Source organism: Rhipicephalus sanguineus, chromosome 8 (assembly GCF_013339695.2).
Source record: "Rhipicephalus sanguineus isolate Rsan-2018 chromosome 8, BIME_Rsan_1.4, whole genome shotgun sequence".
Lineage (NCBI taxonomy): Eukaryota > Metazoa > Arthropoda > Arachnida > Ixodida > Ixodidae > Rhipicephalus > Rhipicephalus sanguineus.
The window spans coordinates 47,547,871-47,565,749 of record NC_051183.1 but is presented as its reverse complement, the minus strand read 5'-3'; the positions used below and the strand labels follow the sequence as shown (position 1 = coordinate 47,565,749).

The 17,879-nt window shown below is 44.6% G+C and overlaps 2 protein-coding genes across 2 annotated transcripts in view; both read left to right on the top strand.

Moving 5' to 3' along the window:
- LOC119401829 (fructose-2,6-bisphosphatase TIGAR) overlaps positions 1-17,879 on the top strand; it is a 430,132-nt gene that overhangs the window by 235,741 nt on the left and 176,512 nt on the right. The window lies entirely within an intron of this gene.
- Positions 8,953-17,879, top strand: part of LOC119403194 (uncharacterized) — a 41,944-nt gene continuing 33,017 nt past the window's right edge. The window contains exons 1-3 of the mRNA XM_049418224.1: positions 8,953-9,078; positions 11,283-11,565; positions 13,417-13,740. Coding sequence (XP_049274181.1) covers positions 8,953-9,078; positions 11,283-11,565; positions 13,417-13,740 — 733 coding nt within the window. The remainder of the gene's footprint in view (positions 9,079-11,282; positions 11,566-13,416; positions 13,741-17,879) is intronic.

Sequence of the window (17,879 nt, the reverse complement as noted above, 5' to 3'; positions counted from 1 at the left end):
TCATTCCCATTTTCGAGCACTTTATTTTGATAGTAGGTTCGTTTGGCTTTTTTAAGTACGACAGCAAGAGTTTGTGAATACAGTTTAAAGCGGGCCCTGAGGGACAGGTTGAAAGGCTGAAGTTTTACTTTTTTGTAAAGGTTATCTTTTTTATTTATGCTGCGTAGCAGTCCCCTAGTGATCCACGGGTTTCTAGGGGTTGAGTACCAACGGGATGTGATGGATACAGATGTACACGAGTTTATGATACCTGTTAGTTTCTCAGTCAAGGTATTGAACGCTTTGTTAACACAAGGCTCTTGCGATAGTTTCCCCCAGTCAGAGCGGGATACCAAATCAACGAATTTCGCAGAATCGAAACAACACCTATTGACTATTTTATTTTTACAATTAGTTTGTGTTTTTAATAAGAGAAAAATCGGATAATGGTCTGTCAGATCAAAACTGACCACACCGGCCTTCTGAACTGACATAACGTTACTGAGTATATGGTCAATAAGTGTGTTCCGACCAGAAGGAGCACATCGTGTCGGAGAATCCAGCAGAGATTCCAAACCATGACCCATGAAACAGTTAGAGTACTGAAGACAAGAACTGTCGTTAATACTTGTAATGTCAATGTTAATATCGCCTAAAATGATCACATTATAATTTTCGGAAATAAACGAGCTTAGTATATTATCAAGTTCAACGCAAAAGTCACCGTAAGTTGATGATGGGGACCGATAAATTGAACCAATGATAGTTTTTTTGTTAGACGGAAGGAAATCTCGGTCAAATTCGAGCCAGACTGATTCACATTTCGACACAGAAAATGCGATATCAGTACGTCGTCTATATGATAACGGGTTAGAAATGAATATGGCTGATCCACCATGACAGTCACCCAGGCGATGAAAAAATTCAGCACGGTAGCCCGGAATGGAAAACAAGTTATCATCAGCTGCAGATAGCAATGTTTCTGATAGACATATGAGCGAAAAGTGATGATCGGTTAAAGTAAGGAAATTAACCATATCATCAAAGTTTTTCGGTAAGCTTCGGGTGTTAAAGTGTACGATGGAAATATGAGAAGCAGATGAACTAAGAAGTTGCTTCAGCTCTAGGACAGTGTATGTGGCCACGATGGTTCATAATCACAGATGCGTAAATGCTATTAGGAAAAAACGGCCAGGTCACCGACACCAGAGATACGGTACACTCGGCTGTCCGTAGTCTTTCTTGCTTTGATGCGGCAGTTGTCAACCCATAGGAACTGCCACTGCTTTTCTTTCTTAAGAGCCAATGCCTGAGCAAACAGCCACTTGTTCTCTGGTGTTAGGTGATCGTTGACAAATATTGGCTTATCCTGATTCGTCATGGCGATAGACCGGGTTGTCAGACGCGCTTTTCTGGCCTTGGAAGCAAATTCAGCCTTCTTTTGTCGTGAACAAAAACGCGCAATAATGTTCGAACCACCTTTAGCGGGGACCCTGTGCACAACATCAATCTCAGCAGGACTCACAGGACAACCAACCTTTTCTGCGATCTGTTGCAGAATTGCTTCACAGCTTTCGCCTTTTGTTTCCGGAACACCTTTGATTTCAACATTGTTCATGCGCGAGTATTGCTGCAATTCAGCAACCTGTTTTGTTAGCAGCTCATTTGTTCGAGACAGCTCTTTATTTTCTTTGACCAGGCTTTCCTGCTTAGACTTCATTGTTTCATAGATGTCATTAAACATGGCGACGCTGTTACGCAACTCCCCAACTTCCTTGCGCAATGATTCCCAAGTCTCTAGATAGCTCAGCACAAGTGGGCATTTTGGTTTGGCAGCAGTGGGTGGGGCAAAAAAGAAAAAAATGAAATTGTTTTCAGTAACGCAAGTTCAACCAACCTGCGCACGTAAGACGATGCAGTCAGCGGAATGTTGCGTTGCCGCCAACCCAGCTGCCAAGTGACTACTGGAAGCTGGCTTGTGTGGTAACATGACCACAGATGAATGCAAACAGTACGTGCGCTCATATGACTTATTGAAAAAGGGCATCACGTGGCACTGAAAAAAGATTCATTGTGAAAATCCTCATTGTGAAAGGCAAACCCTATGTTTTTCTTACTGTGCAAGCACTCTGTCCAGGAACGTAGCGAGCAATTTTTTCGGGAGGTTGGGGGGGCCGGGGGGGGGGAGGGGGGAGAGGGTTCAAGCCGCCTTTATGTACGTTCTTGCGTGTGTTTTATGTTGTGGTTTATATATACACATTTAAATTGTAGATTTCTGTGGCTTTGAGCCTCCAGCCGCTCGCTCCCTCCTGGCTACGCCAGTCTTTGCACGGTAACCAGGAAATGTAGCCACTTACCAGAATAAGTAACCATTAACAAGTACCACAAGATAAAGAATCAAACGGTATGTTCTGGTTACTGGGCAAGAACGCCGTTTTTACAGTTACCAGAATATATAAACAAAAAATTGGGGGACCCTTAAGCTTCGCCTTTAAGAGTTGAACGCGGTAGCGAAATCCGGCGCCTAGTGCGCACTTCAACCACTAAGTGCACACTTATTAAAGTCTGTTGTTACGCACACACGCACACAGACACACACACGCGCGCGCGCGCGATGTATCTATAGTAATGGCACATGTTTCGATCTAAAGCACTTGCCTGTGCTAGAGTCGAGGCATATTTCTCACAATGCCTCACAGATGGCAGCACATTATCTAATGTTTGCTGTTTGCTTCATCAACGTCTCCTCTAGAAAGGAGGCGTTGGCTTATATGTTTTCTGCTAGATGGACTTAGTTGTCTATTTTTATTGCGATAGCAATTATATGGACAGTCTCGGCTGGATTTTGCCGTCGCCGTCGCCGCCGTCATGCACCGTATATGTATAAGTATGTATATATATATAAAAGCCCCAAAGAAAAATAATTCAGAAAAATGCTTCCGAAGCGCGGAATCGAACCAGGGACCTCTTGCTCCGCAGCGAGTGGCGCTATCCATTACGCCACGAAACGCAGATCCTCCACGTAGCTAACGGCGAGCGTTATATACACACCCTTTGGCGCTGGACGGACTCAGAGAAGGCAGGCGATAATAAGCGTTTCTTCATTACCAGCGAGATGGCGCTAGGTGCCCGACGGGCGCATTGAAAAGTCGTCGGCGATCTCGCTCGCTCGCTTCTTATATTTGCGCATGAGAGAACCTTGCCCTTCCGCTGTCTGCTCGCGCGGTTTTCTCGTGGTGAGGGGAAGAGGAATGTTTCAAGCTTTCACCGTGATGTCCGCGCTCATGTTACGGCGCGTACGAATGTCACTTGAGCTCAGGGACGCCGCTAAACGAACAAGCAGATGAGCGCGAACTATCAAGTGTCACAGCTCGACACTTGAAGCACGCTAGTTTCCTTCGCTGCTTCGGCCGCCTTTGAAACAGGAGCGCTGTTCAAACTGAGAGTATCCATTGGCGAGCCTCACTTCGTATAGCATTAATTTCTTGCTATCGCATTCATTGCTTCGCCCTTGCGGCGAAACTGTGACTTTTTTTTAAGCTGCTTGAAAGTTCGTGTGTGTTTTAGGGGCGATGGCTGCACCAACCCGTCTTTTTCGAAGCTTGGCGTCACGCAAAAAAACGTAGTTTGATGGCCTCACCGATGCGCCTACAAATCGCCGAATGGGCTCATTTTCGTCGTGACACCTGCCGAACAAAATGCGTTAACGAGACTCCTTCCACTACATGGCATTTATGTAGTGTTTTTTTTCCGAAGCAGTTGCAAGTGACATCATGGCTTTGTGGTAGGACACCTGCTTGCCACTCAAACTGCCCGGGTTCAATCCTCAATGGGACCGAAGATTTTTATTGTTTATTTTATTTACATCTTTCTCGATTTTTCGGTCACGGACGATTTTTCACTCACAAGCGACGCCATCACCGACGGCGGAATTTCTGCGAAACGAGCTCTCTAACGCTATCACGTTAATAACCGGAACAAGTAAGAAGAACAAGATGGTGAACGAAGCAATACATACATTCTGGTCACTGTACAAGAACTCCGCCATGACACAGTAACTGGAAAATAAGGTTTGCAATTTATCCAAATAAGACCACTATAAAACTCGTTAACGCAGCTTAATTTGGACCAGCTGTACGCAGATTAGTATACCGAGTACTACAAGTACCCGCATGCTCTGCTGAAGCGGTGGCGTACTGCAACTCGTAGTGACATTAGTCTATTCCTAAAGTGGAAGAACCTCGCAAGAAAATATTGTCAAGTGCAAGAGTGCACTTATATAGACAGGTCATAATGTGTTGAGACCCACTGAAGTGGACATTGAAGATTTGGTTCATTGAATGTCACATTTTGCCCTTTTTAAATCGGTGAGGTCCTCCGGTGCATATGTCCTTGTGTGGTCGTATTTTTGGTGCTACTTCTGCTACTGATGCGAATGGTCCTCTTCTATGTTGTTCTAGAGTAATAAACGCGTATACCTTTTCGAGCACGTGTATTGGTAATAGCGTCTTGATTGTAAGAGACCAAACCACCTTGCAGCCACAGTTGGTGTCACCAACCTCAACCTACTTGCTGCCGATAATCGCTTCATCACCATCACATGGGATCGACCTAAGGGCAACTTCGACTTCTACTTACTCGGCGTCACCGTAGTAAGTGGTAATGGAACTGGCGGCTGTACGAAAGGATCACCTTCGGATCATGTGCGAACGGCACCATCATTCGCGCTGAGGAGACGCAAATAACGTGCGGTCCTTTCGAGGCCTGTTCCATCGTTAAGTGTCACCGTTCGCACGTTGAGCAAGGGACCACCCGAATACACATCAATCTGGAGCAACCCTGAAAGATGTTTTCATTGCTGGTAAAGGTGAGTGACGCTTGCCGATTTTCGTGTAGTGTATCTGTTGCGAAATTAACGTGTTTCTTTACGTTCACATAAGACGCACATATCCCGTTATAAGGACGTTAGTAAAGACCCGTATGAGGTCTAACTGTTATATATAGGTAGCCCACTAGGCGTGGCAGCGTACAGCTAGAGCTTTATTGAACCACCAACAGACTAGTTAACGACCGTAAGCGATAGTCTTGTTCGAAAAAAATGTTGCTTCACTAATGTAAAACCTGAGGTAGTGCGTAGCACGGACACCCAGCTATTCCCGTTCTTAGAGTTCCCACTGCTCCGTTTACGAAACCGTCGATGAAATCCATGTTCGAGGTAAGCACGTAAGGTTTCCACGGCACAAGTACAATGTCATTAGGGAGATGTACTTGTGCCGGGGAACAGCCTGTACACGTCAAATGTACAGGTGGTCGCCGAGATCTGCTGACTAAGCCCTTCAGCAGCGCTTTCATTGCCTACTGTGCGATCGAGGCACATGTCCATTGTTTAGAGTCATGACTGCAGAAAATCTTCTTGAGTCCGGTAGCTTCAGAAGCATCCGCAGTGGGCGTTGCTGGGTGTCTTAGCGACCGCAGCTACGCGGGGCATGTTAACTTGTCTTTTAGGTTCCGCAGGAGTCGCATGTAGATGTGTCCGCCATTATGATGCAAAAAAAAAAATGTATGCGTTCGCTCCCCGTAATTTCTTATACGTGATTGTCCCTCAGATCCGAGTGAACCACGGAGATTAGCCACTGTAAGCTGAGACACCACACACGACAGCGTATTCTGTGGGAACCACCAACGAGTTTGGACGGCACTCTGGACGTGTACAAAGTGAAGGTGTGCAAGAAGTTGACAACTTGCGGCGAAAACGAAAGACTTGCCCGGCTGCTTGAGCAAGAGGTTTCAGATGCGTGGGTAGATTTTAACAGCACTGAAGACACCTCGTACTGTGTCTTCGTCTCGGCTAGAGCACGATGTGGTGGGAACGTACTGACCGGCCCTCCAGCGGCGCAGGAAGTCAGAACGCCGCTATTCGGTGAGATCCCTTGCACAATATGCAAGTTTGGCTGCACAATAGGTAGACGTGAACAATAGAACCTTGTTAAACACGTTACTGTTTTTTAATAATGTGCCTGTGTAGAATACGTATACAGTCCCTACAGAAGCCGGAAGTACAGTTCCACACTACGAGAAATAATTGAACTACCGGACCACCGAAATGTATGGCCACGCAGAGTAAATTTATACAAATAAGAGAGAGAGAGAGAGAGAGAGAGAAACAACTTTAATGGAGATCAGACTAAAACCTAAAGATATTCCTCCACCAGTAGCACCATGGCCAGCTGGTCGGCGAAGACCGCCGACGCCAACCACACCCGCCAGTGGGGAAAAGTACGAAATTTTGCTGTTGACGTCTTTATTAGTATATGGAACCTTCACTAACATAGACTTCCCATACTCTGTGGCTTCATTGCCCGGAAGATGTACTACAAAGTCTTCGTTTTCCTTATTTATTGTTCCTTCACTTGTTTAATTTATTTACAAATTTTTGTGCCCCCCCTTAGTGTAAGGCCTTTCAGTTTGTCTGTACCATCCGCCGCAGAATAGCAAGTAAGCGAATATACGCTTGCTAACCATTCTGGATTTCAATAGCTTTCCCGCTATCAATCAACGGAGTTGAATACAAGTGAAATTTGTTATGTATTAGAAATCTTTACCGTAGCATCTGCGTGTAGATTCACGTTATGAAACCACAATGTAAATGTGCTTAAAGCGAGCAGTGTGTATGACACATTGGGGAGCCTGGACTTCAGCCTTACTTTAACAGGTTGCGCGAATGCTTCTGTTAATGCAAAATATTTCATACAGAGAAAAGATTTTCACTGAAGATGATCTCAAGGGGTCAACTTTCATTGTAGGACTTCCTGACGTATCGAAGCTGGTAGCGGTAGGCGTAAAAAGCGACTACGTGACGTTATCCTGGCAGCGCCCAAAGAAAAAAAAGAATCAATATTACCATAGACCTTGCGTAGTATATCTTACACAAAATCAAGATATTGTGGTACCACAATCACGCGCTTTATGATGAAATTTGCACTGCAGAGTTTCTCTCACATAGGTTACATTCCCTTATCTGCCGTAGGAAACGATATGAGGCAGGCAAAATATTAAGGCCGCAAATGATAAGACAGTCAACATTCCTTGCAGAACTTCCCGATGTGTCCAACCTGGCACTGGTAGGTGTGAAAAGCGGCTACGTTACATTATCCTGGCAGCCACCGAAAGGCCGTTTCGACTACTATTCTGTCGAAGTACCGAAGTCGAAGCTAGCGGTACAAAGCGCTGTCCATCAATGGCGCCATGTGTGTTCCAACGGAACCATCATTCGACCTGACCAAACGGAAGTGACCTGCGGACCATTCGAAGCCATGCGCCATCTTGTCAGGCACCGTGCGTACTCATTTCAATGGACCACCACGAGCACAGCTCACCTGGAGTGACAGTAAAGGACATCTTTATACCTGCCGAAGGTATGACGTGCATACTTTGACTAGGAGTGTGCATAGCTAAGTGGACATCAATGTGGCACCCACGTAAAGTTCTAACGTAAATAGCCACAAAAACGTAGAAACTTTCTGGAAGTATGGTAGCGTTCCAAAGCTTTTAAACACTTGATCGAGTTGTCATTTCATTTTTACACATTGAAAAGAAAGTGTCGTTGAGAAGCACATAGGCTAATAGCAGTAGTGCCGAGTTCTTGAACCATAATAGTAGTATAAGCAACACCGTCGTACAAGTTGACAGGTAAGCGAATTCCTAATAGATATGGTATAAACAAATACTTTGTTTCAATAAATGTGTAATGTCAACCTGAAATGAAAAAGAATACAAGGAATAGCTTTTTTTCTAACATATGAGGACAGCCTCTGTTATAATAACAGTGCTGAGACTTTACATGTATCAGTTATACATTTGAAGATTTATTTTTACGGAAGAGACTGGAAACATCTTGAATAATGTTTGCTGATTCAGTTTATTTCGTTTGAATGTAATTTATATTATTTATTTTTTAATGTGGGCATTGACAATGAAGAAGCTTTGGCTTGGAGGCAAGCTTACACAAGTTACGAAGAATGCGTTGCTGTACGCCTTATAACCGATGTAAGCTTAACAAGTCTTTCAAAAACTAAACTGGTTATGCTTAATGGCTAAAACTGCAAAGGTAAGCGCTCTACTTTGAAGTAATTTCTGATTTAATTCGTTTCGCACTTGACAAGGAACAAATGAATGCATGCATTGGACAACATTCTTAGAGACAAAGCTTTTGTTAGAGCAAACAAAAATGTTATAGATATAAACGTGATGAACCTGCAACTAGTGCTGTCTTTCTTTAGTGTCACCATTGCTACCTCCATTCGTTATCGCCTGGTGACACAGCACATCAGCCCAGAAAGCCACATGAGTCACCCTACAGTGCTTGAAGGCAACAGCATTGAACGATCCCCTGTGAAACTCTGCACAGTGTGTGTGTTGTGATATACCTTTCGTCCTCTCTCTGTTTTAGTCCCTTATTCCCCTCCCCATGTGTACGGTAGCAAACTGGACGTATAGTATAGTTAACCCCCCTAAAACATGTTCAAGTATAGTTAACCTCCCTAGAATTCTTATATTCCTTCTCTCTATCTTAAGTGATGAAGTACAGTTTTGAAATGTGGAACAAACACACATTTCCTTCAAACAGCAATGTCTTCAATGGCTAACAGCCAGTTTAGGTGCTTAAGATATCATCTTACTTCATGAGGTTTTTAAAATGCCCGTCATAATCTACAGCTTTCTTTCATTCTTTGAGTAAAGAAGCCCATAGCAGGCTTCTGGAAAAAAGATGTGAAGCGAGTTAGTTTGAATATCTTGTTATTGCACACACTTGCAGGCACTTAGCGATGAAAAAGAAAAGACCAGGCCGCAAAGACTAGAAGTACTGTCACGTTGTTGCTATTTGCATACGCTTTTTTAATCTGGACCGCAAATTCATAACTATCTTAAATAGTGGCTCCCCTTTCAGATCCGAATCCACCAACTAACGTTACGATGTTCCCGGAGTCACCGTTACAGACTCGACTGCACTGGAGTAGGCCGGAGGAAGGTTATGGCACCATAGAATCGTACAGTGTGAAAATGTGCAGGATATTTAGGTCATGTGACCCAGCTGAAAAGGTGAGTGATTGCGCAGAGCACGTGACAACAAAGACGTGGACAGTGTTTGACAGCAAAATCGACACCTCGTATTGCGTACTGATTGCGGCAAAAATACGCTGTGGCATGGATGAAATCAGCAGCCGGCAAGTAGCAGCAGAAATACGGACTCCGCTTTTTGGTGAGTACCTGTGAATGACTTCTTAGCAGGCTTAGTGTTTAAAAGTGCCCGCGCATTTCATAGCTTTGCAGTTCACATTACCACATAAGAGAAAAGGTTCAGCAAGAAAAGCCTGGTAGTTATGAAATTGCGCGTTTTTTTACGTTGTAAAGTAAAAATACCTGAAAAATACCGATTTTAGTGGCGGTGATTTTCTTAGGGTTCCGTCGCAGCTACCGTGCGCAATGGAAAAATACACTTGTATACAGTGTGTTAGCAGTTCAATTTTCGCAACGCTTGAAAACACATTTACGTTCATTTTATGCACTGGCATATAACTAATGTTGACAGCATTTTGGCTGAAGGTGTGAGTGTCATAAAAAACAGTATTCAACTTTTTTTTTCAGACCTGCCTGATGTAACCAACTTCAGGCTAGTGTCTGCTGTGGATAACTCCGTAACGGTTGCTTGGGAAAAACCTGATGCTCGCTTCGATCACTATTGGCTCTCCATTCATAAAGAAGGCACTCAGCACGGTGACGATGAAAAGATGGTTGTGGGATCATGCGAGAACGCCACCATTCTGCATCGTGATCAAACCCAGGTTACGTGCACGAATCTGAAGACTTGTTCAAGTGTTGACATTACACTAGCTACGCACAGAAACGGGCCGCCAGAGCATACGTCTCGTGGAGTTCGCCTCCAAGGCATATTTATCCGCGGTGAAGGTAAACATTATTTGCATTGCATATGAAGTGCTTCCGATTTGATCACTTTTCTGTTTATAATAGTTCTGATATGTCTATGGTCGAAGGTTCGCTTCGACATAAGAGGATATTCGATGTCCTGCAATGAATAGCGTAGTTTAGAAAGAAATTACAATAGGAGTAGAAGAAAATTTTGAAGAATCTCATTTTCTTGAGCAAAGAGGACTCGCTACCAGATTGTGATTACATCCAAAGTCCCTCAATGTCCATTTATGTTAGCATTCATTTACTAAATGAAGAAGAAACGACTTCCTTACCGCTTAAAACTGAACTAGGTTGCAGGTACTTGTGTTTTAGTTGTTGCTGCGCTTACAAAGGCGTAGACACAATTCAGGGAGATTAAGGGACATGCCCTTGCGCTTTACATTTCTTAAGCATTGTCCTCGTCTTTGTGACCGCAGTACCAAGTAAAAACAAGAAATGGTTTCCGTAACTTAGCCACTTTTTGCCACGTTCGCAAATAAGCGCACCCGCTAAAATATATTCTGTTTCTTGAAATATTCTGACAATATAGGCACGAACAGTGTGTGACGGGAGTGAAAAATCTCATTAGTTTGTACGTGATTTGTCCAGAACCGGATCCCCCAAAGAATATAACCATAGTCGGAAAATCGCCTTCACTTGCGCGCCTGCAGTGGGAGTGTGGTGACTGAAATGCTTCCCCACAAGACACCGAATGCTGGCCCGCAAGGCAGCAGCCAGACAGTCGCATCGGACCGCCCTGCGGAATTTCGGAGACCGTCCCCAGACAGCCGAAGCAGAAAAAACAGTCTAAAACAAAGGTGCTTCGGCACCGCACGTCTGCTCTGGAATCGGCGAAACACGGGAATTCCGCACCCCGGGCCGGTGTCGGATGACCGCGGAGCCAAGAGCGGCAGTTGGAGGAGAGCCACGCTCAAGCTCGGATCGGGCGGGCGCTAGCAGGCCCGAAGAGACGAAGCGGCCCGCAACTTTGCGCGAGGCCAAGCGTCGGCATCACCGACTCCGCCGGTCACAGCCGTCGTCGTCATTAATTGGGAGCATCAGACCACCACTCAGGAACCACGGAGCAACGGACATCGAACATCGCTGCATTGCGTCGGATGATGGACGATAATCTGTGAGCTATTGTTTTTGGATGCGTTGTCATATTCTTTAAATTCAGAAGTTTCGTGTTTTCTGTAAATTGAGTAGCTTTATTCTTGTTTTCCCTGTCATTTGCTGTCTGTATGAATTGTTTATGCTCATTATGAATGGTCAATTATATGTTTGAATTGTGTAATTGCTTATGGTCTCTCGTGTCCGTTCTCTTCGCGTAGCACACCTGCAGGCGTGACACAAAAGTTCCTCACAGGGAGCCAGCGGCAAAAATTTCTGGAAAGTTTCTCGCCTACACAGTTAACATATGCGCCACGTTCGAGTCTTGTGGGGGAGAATCTGACGTGAGCAACTGCACCCAGCTGCAGACCTACGAGACATGGCTCAATTATCGCAGCAACGTCGACACCAAGTACTGTGTCATGGTCGCCACAAGCTCGCAATGCGGTGAACATGTTCTGAATAGTCGCCCAGCGGTAGCAGAAATACGGACACCTTTGTTTGGTGAGTGTCTCGGCTTTTTCGTCGCCAGCTATAATACAAAATATGGCCTTCTTTTATAAACAATCAGAGGCACCTCTTGATGTGTTGTTTTGGAGATATGTTTTAATTGATCTCTCTGCAGAGAGGACCTCATTCAGCGGGGTAAAGGCGACTTATAAATTTGCCAGCACTCTTATTTAGGACACATCTTGAAACTATGTGAGCAGCAATCTCATCCTTAAGACCAAAATGATAAGGGATTCTTAACTAGACACGGAGCTGGCTTAATTCGTAATTATTGTGTCTTGCTACAAAACGCAAAGCCAATGCTTCGTTTGCTCGTGGCAGTCTGAACAAGGTAGAAGCAAGTTCTGAAATGCCGATAATGAAAAATGAGTTTGAGAAAATCTCATGCCCTCAAATCTGGTTCGATGGCCGAAGCTTGGAAATTGCTGCTTTCTGAAATCTGCTCCACAATGATAAACATTGGTGTCACCAATTTCCTTCTTTGTTCAAGAGAGTTGGGTTGGGCTAGCTGGAACAAATCATTCATTCATTCTTAGTTCCGTGTGTCAGCGCTGTGTCTTACTTCAGTGCATAAAGGGTCAATATGTATACATTGACACGATTCCCGACATGTGTATGCTATGCTTCAGTTGTCAGATCTATTTTTATTTAGTGTTGTTGAATGAGTCTCCATATTCGTGAAGTACCGTAGCTGTGTCCCTCTGAGGTTTTTGGTCACAGTGCACTAGGGGATGGGGTAAAGCCAGAAGAAGCAAGGAGAAAACAGAGAATAGATAATAGCATGTAGCAAACCAGCCGAAAGATTGTGCAGTAACCGATTTATTTGCCTCCACATTAGGCTGGACATGTCACATTGATAAAAACTTCTGCTAGGGGGTCTGAGTAGCTGCATCTATTTCCCCAAAAAATCGTCAAACATGCACATGAGAAAGTTGAATGAAACCTTGTACATAACGAACATACGTTCAATTTTAGAGTATTCTTGTGTTGTATAGGATTTATTCAGAACCGTTTTGGAAGATAAGGTAATTTAGAAAGCGTAGCGAAAGAGGCTTGACATTTGTGACCGAAAATTGTGAGTTCATCTAAAGAAGCTCGTAGACTGCATACCAAAGGGGCTGCAAACAGCTAGTCTCGTCTAAGACTCTGAGTGTATAAGTTTCTCACAAGCATTTAAAAGCAACGTAGAGGTGGGAGTTATGGATAGAATAACAATGTGCTATAGAAGTTCTATGAACAGGAATGGGTACCTCAGACGGGCTGGCCGATGTTTCCACAGGTGGACCTATCTTTGTTTCAGCCGCCTTGTCATGTTCTATTGGCTTGTTGGTTTTGAAAGAGTTAGATGCTGGCATAAACCTCGCTGCTAAAGTGTTGGGCAGATTACTTCTCATAGATCGAGGTGATGGTGGAAAATTTCGACAGTTTGATCTAGTGATTAGAGGGCGAAAATTTCCGCATATAACTGGCGCTACTTTCCGTGGTCCGTTGCCGCGCTATCAAGAAATCGATGAATGTGGTACAGATAGCGTAAACCAATAGGCTAGAATGTAATAGAGAATTAGGCATGATGGGCATAACATAAACAAGTTAAGAATGATGCAAGTTCTTTTTTAGCTTCCTAACGATATATCAGGTGGCAGTATTAGTTTTATGTACATAGCAAAAGGCTAGCTACATTACGTTTACTGTGGGTGGCACTGTAAATTTACTTAAACTTCATAAAGGCACCGAAATTGATTCGGATCTGTCACACCTTCATGACGTATAAAACTGTGCACACTATGACAAAATTTACATACACAGAAAAATGGAGTAACAAGCTTCGCTTTACCCTCGTTACAGTTCTACCCGACGTAACCAATCTCAACGTAGTGGCTGCCGATAACCACTATATCACCATGGCCTGGGATCGACCTCGGTTTAGCTTCGACTTCTACTGGCTAGATGTCACCGGTGGTTATGAGAATGAAAATGTCAGCCTATCGATGCGCACGGCGACCGCCTGTGGCAATGGAACCATCATTCACCCTCAGCAGACTCAGATCACCTGCGGCCCATTTGATTCCTGCTCTAGCGTTGATGTCACCGTTCGCACCTACACTAAGGGACCACCCGAACTCATGTCCACGGGGGCCACCTTGAGTGACATATTCATCAATGGTCAAGGTCAGTGTTATTGTTATTGTTGCTCGGATAAATGTTTTTGCGCTGAGCAAGCGACAGCCACGCTGTAGTTTCCGGCAAACTTGAAGCTGGAAACACTAGATGCATTGTCGCAATCAAGCATTTGAGTGGAGTTATGTTTTATACCCCACGTTGATCAGTGTATTGTGCAGAAATTCTCTTCGAATATCGCTCATGATCTTTACAGGTTTCATCAGGGCGAAAGCCTTAGATGCTCCATCAAACGCGAAAAGCCAAAACGTCAAAACGAACGATCCAAAAAGTCACGTGTTCCCAAATGACGTCATAATAAAGTCGCTATGACGTCATTCTATGACATCGTCGCTTGGCCAAAAGTGGGGTCGATCTTGGAGGCAGTGTAACACCAGTTGAGGTGCACAAAGCTTAAGGGGGAGGGGAGGAGGGGAGGAACAAATTAATGCAGTCAACTGAGTATAAAAGGGAGGAAATGGCCTTCGCATTCGAGTCCTCTTAGGCGAAAGCACGAGGGAGCGTGTGCCTTTCTTCCGTATGTGTGATGTGAAAGAGCTCGTGAGAAAATGTAAAGGAACATGACTCTTTTATGTAGAGACCTCAGTCTCAATAACCTGCACAATACCTTAAATAACGTGGCTATATTGAAAAGAGTGTGTTGCGGCACACCGGGAGAGGGAAAGGGGAATGGTGAGGGGGAGTGGAGAGGAGGTGTGTGGAGAGGGTATGCGCATGCGCAGTAAGGGTGGTCACGCCGCACACCACCACCACCGGACAGATACTGCCGTTTACTGCCGGCTGCCGGGACATACGCCGAACGGAGACGTGACAAGGTTAGACTAAGAGGAGCTACGCCCCTAAAATAGCTCTGCGACGCGCGCCTGCCTCAGCTGGCTGTAACACCGCGTTCCCCGCCTACGCGCTCACCCCGAGAAAAATTGCGGCCGGGTTACCGGGGCGGCACGACGCACTTTGCGTTTCCCTCTAGTGCGGCCGTGGTGTTCAATGACATTTTAGCATGCCGCAGGATGGCGACCAAGTTCTCCGTCCAATATGCGACGCTCTTGTGGCTATGACAACTCGTTCTCTGATTACGCTTTCACCGCTAACTACTACAGCTACCACAAGGGTTTGTTTAATCATTGAACATGGACGTTAGTCGTCGGCATAGAGATGTACCACCAATCATCAAAGTGGGTGCACCCACGTTAAATGGTGCTATAGCTGCCAGACATCCAATATACATTGTGCAAACTCTCTTATATCCGTGTACAGTAAACATTCAGTTACTTCTATAAGGGAACGTTTGCTTTCGTGTTATTCCGATTCCTATGACGGAGGGATCAACCATGTTTTTATTTGCATAGCTTTGTTTCATTTTGCATCATGCCACACTTCATGCATTAGTGTGTTGCCGTGGCGATGCCAGGGAATGTAGAAACTTCATTGTTATTTGGCACATTTGTGTCTAAAGGTGCGGTAACTCGAGAGCATGTGTCATCCGCTAACTATCGATTCCCATGTTCTTGTACACCAGATCCAAGTGCGCCCAGAAGCATCAATATGTTGGCGAAATCACCAGCCATGACGAGACTCGAGTGGCAGGCACCAACTAGTTTACGCGGTATTCTTCACGTGTATCGCGTCAAAGTGTGCGAGGTGTTCATATCATGTGACGAAAACCAAAACTCGAGTGACTGCGTGCAGTACGAGACTTCGGACGAATGGTTGGATGTCAACAGCACTGCAGACACCCCCTACTGCATCCTTATCACGGCAAGCGCACGGTGCGGCCGAAACGTCCTCACCAGCCTCCCAGCGACGCTGGAAATCAGAACGCCGCTTTTTGGTGAGCTCTTGTTTTGCCTAATCTGCGGACAATTGCCGATGGTAACGCACACAATATCGGAATGCACAATTTCATTGATGTTCATTGCTGGTTACACATTGTAGAAACACGAATAGCAGAAATAATCTGAAAGCACTTCCATTGGCTAATAAAGCTGCTTCTCAATGCGAGCCAGTTTGTAGGTATTCATAATTAAAACAGCGCAAAATGAAATACGTACAAGTAGCTAAAGAACAGCGCTACTCTTCGGTCTACTCGTCAGTTTCATTTTGCGCTGTTTTAACCATAAATAACGAAAATGCGTATCGCATATTAAGAAATGCACTTACCCTTGATATGTCCGACTGTACATCCGCCCTAAGGAAAAGTTGAATGAAACTTGTTCACTTTTATTTACCACTATGGAGGGTGCATTAGTGCAAATTAAGAAATATTGCTGGAAATATTCGTTACTGCAGTAAAAATTGAAAACTGGTATGCTGCAATGTATACAACTCGATTTCACTCGCCATACCAACAACAACAAAAAACAATTATTACCATAGATCTTGCGTTAGTATATCTCACAAAAAAATCAAGACATTGTAATACCAGAATCGGGCGCTTCATGATCAAATTTGCACTGCAGAGTTTCTCTCACATTGGTTACATTCTCTAATCTGCCGTAGAAAACGATATGAGGCAGGCAAGAATATTAAGGCCGTAAACGATGTCACAGATTCCACATTCCTTGCAGAACTTCCCGATGTGTCCAACCTGGCACTGGTAGGTGTCAAAAGCGGCTACGTTACATTATCCTGGCAGCCACCGAAAGGTCGTTTCGACTACTATTCTGTCGAAGTAACCGAAGTCGAGGCTAACGGCACAAGCGCTGTCCATCAATGGCGCCATTTGTGTTCCAACGGAACCATCATTCGACCTGACCAAACGGAAGTGACCTGCGGACCATTCGAGCCAGTGCACCATATTGTCAGGCACCGTGCGTACTCATTTCAATGGACCACCGGAGCACAGCTCACCGGGAGTAACAGTAAAGGACATCTTTATCCCTGCCGAAGGTATGCCGCGTTAAGATTGACTAATGCTGTGAATGGCTAAGCGGAGATCAATGGTGACTGCCTTTGAAGGTTCTAATTTCAAAATCACGCTGATGTGGGGACTTTTTAGAAAAAGCAGCACGGCTGTCCCTGTGAGAGAAGTGAACAGTTTAAGTATAATCGCACGCTTACAAAGACGTAGTTGTAACGTACTTGGTCCCAAAGATATGAAATGATGGTCTTTACAAGTGGAGACTGCCCGTCGTGTATGTACAGTTGAATGCTAATGGGAACTAAGGTACACATACTATGATGAAAGTTGTGCTAAGTTTTGAATATTGACTTGAGCAGAAGAAAAGAAATGGCTTTCCGCACAATGATGAACATACTTCGTTAGGCTATATTTTCGCAAGATTAGGTCCTGGCCCCATTCGGAATTTTTTCTGGGAAACACCATTGAGTACTGATTAGAGGAATGGTGGATAACACTTGCTGACAGGCCAGCTGAATTGACGCTAAACACGTTACTCTACTGACATGTGACAATATAACTTTGAAAAGGGAATGTGCTATGACCGACCTGATAACACTGCAAATGCGAGGCCTGTTGTGCAGTCCAGGAAGATCTTATTGCCAGTTTCTCCTGCGGTGCGTAAAAGATGCTTTGGACTTGCACTCTTAAAGAAGCAAGCTTCGTTAAAGCGAAACAAAACACTGGAGGTAACGCCATGCTCAAAGGTGGCACAGTTGTTGATGAATCATTGTAGCGTGTTTCGTTGAAATCTATACGTACCCAGTGTGACGATGTGCAAGACGTCGATATAATTGCGCTGTTCTCTTCATCAGCGCTTCGAAGCGATGACGCTGTTGTGCTCAAGACCGATGATATACTAGAGAATTTAAGCATGCAGGAATGCTTCCAGGCGTCCATTATTGATTTGGATCAGCAAGATTTTGGATTAGATAGAGCTCTTATTGAACATACTGTGCAATAGTGATGCTACCTTTCCAGTGTTTGAACGACAAACACATACCAGACATAGAGACAGTTGTGGATTTCATTCAAGATGGATAGGTTGCTATGGCAGGCACGCACGCAAATAACAAAACAAAAATAACAAAAAATAGGAATGCAAATGCATGAAGACATGTAGAGTAGGTAGCCCCTTCCCGTCAATATGTGTTTTTGACTGTTCCATCACAATGACAGGTTTACTGACTTGCTGTCCTCTTTCAGACCCAATTCCTGCAAGGAATGTTAC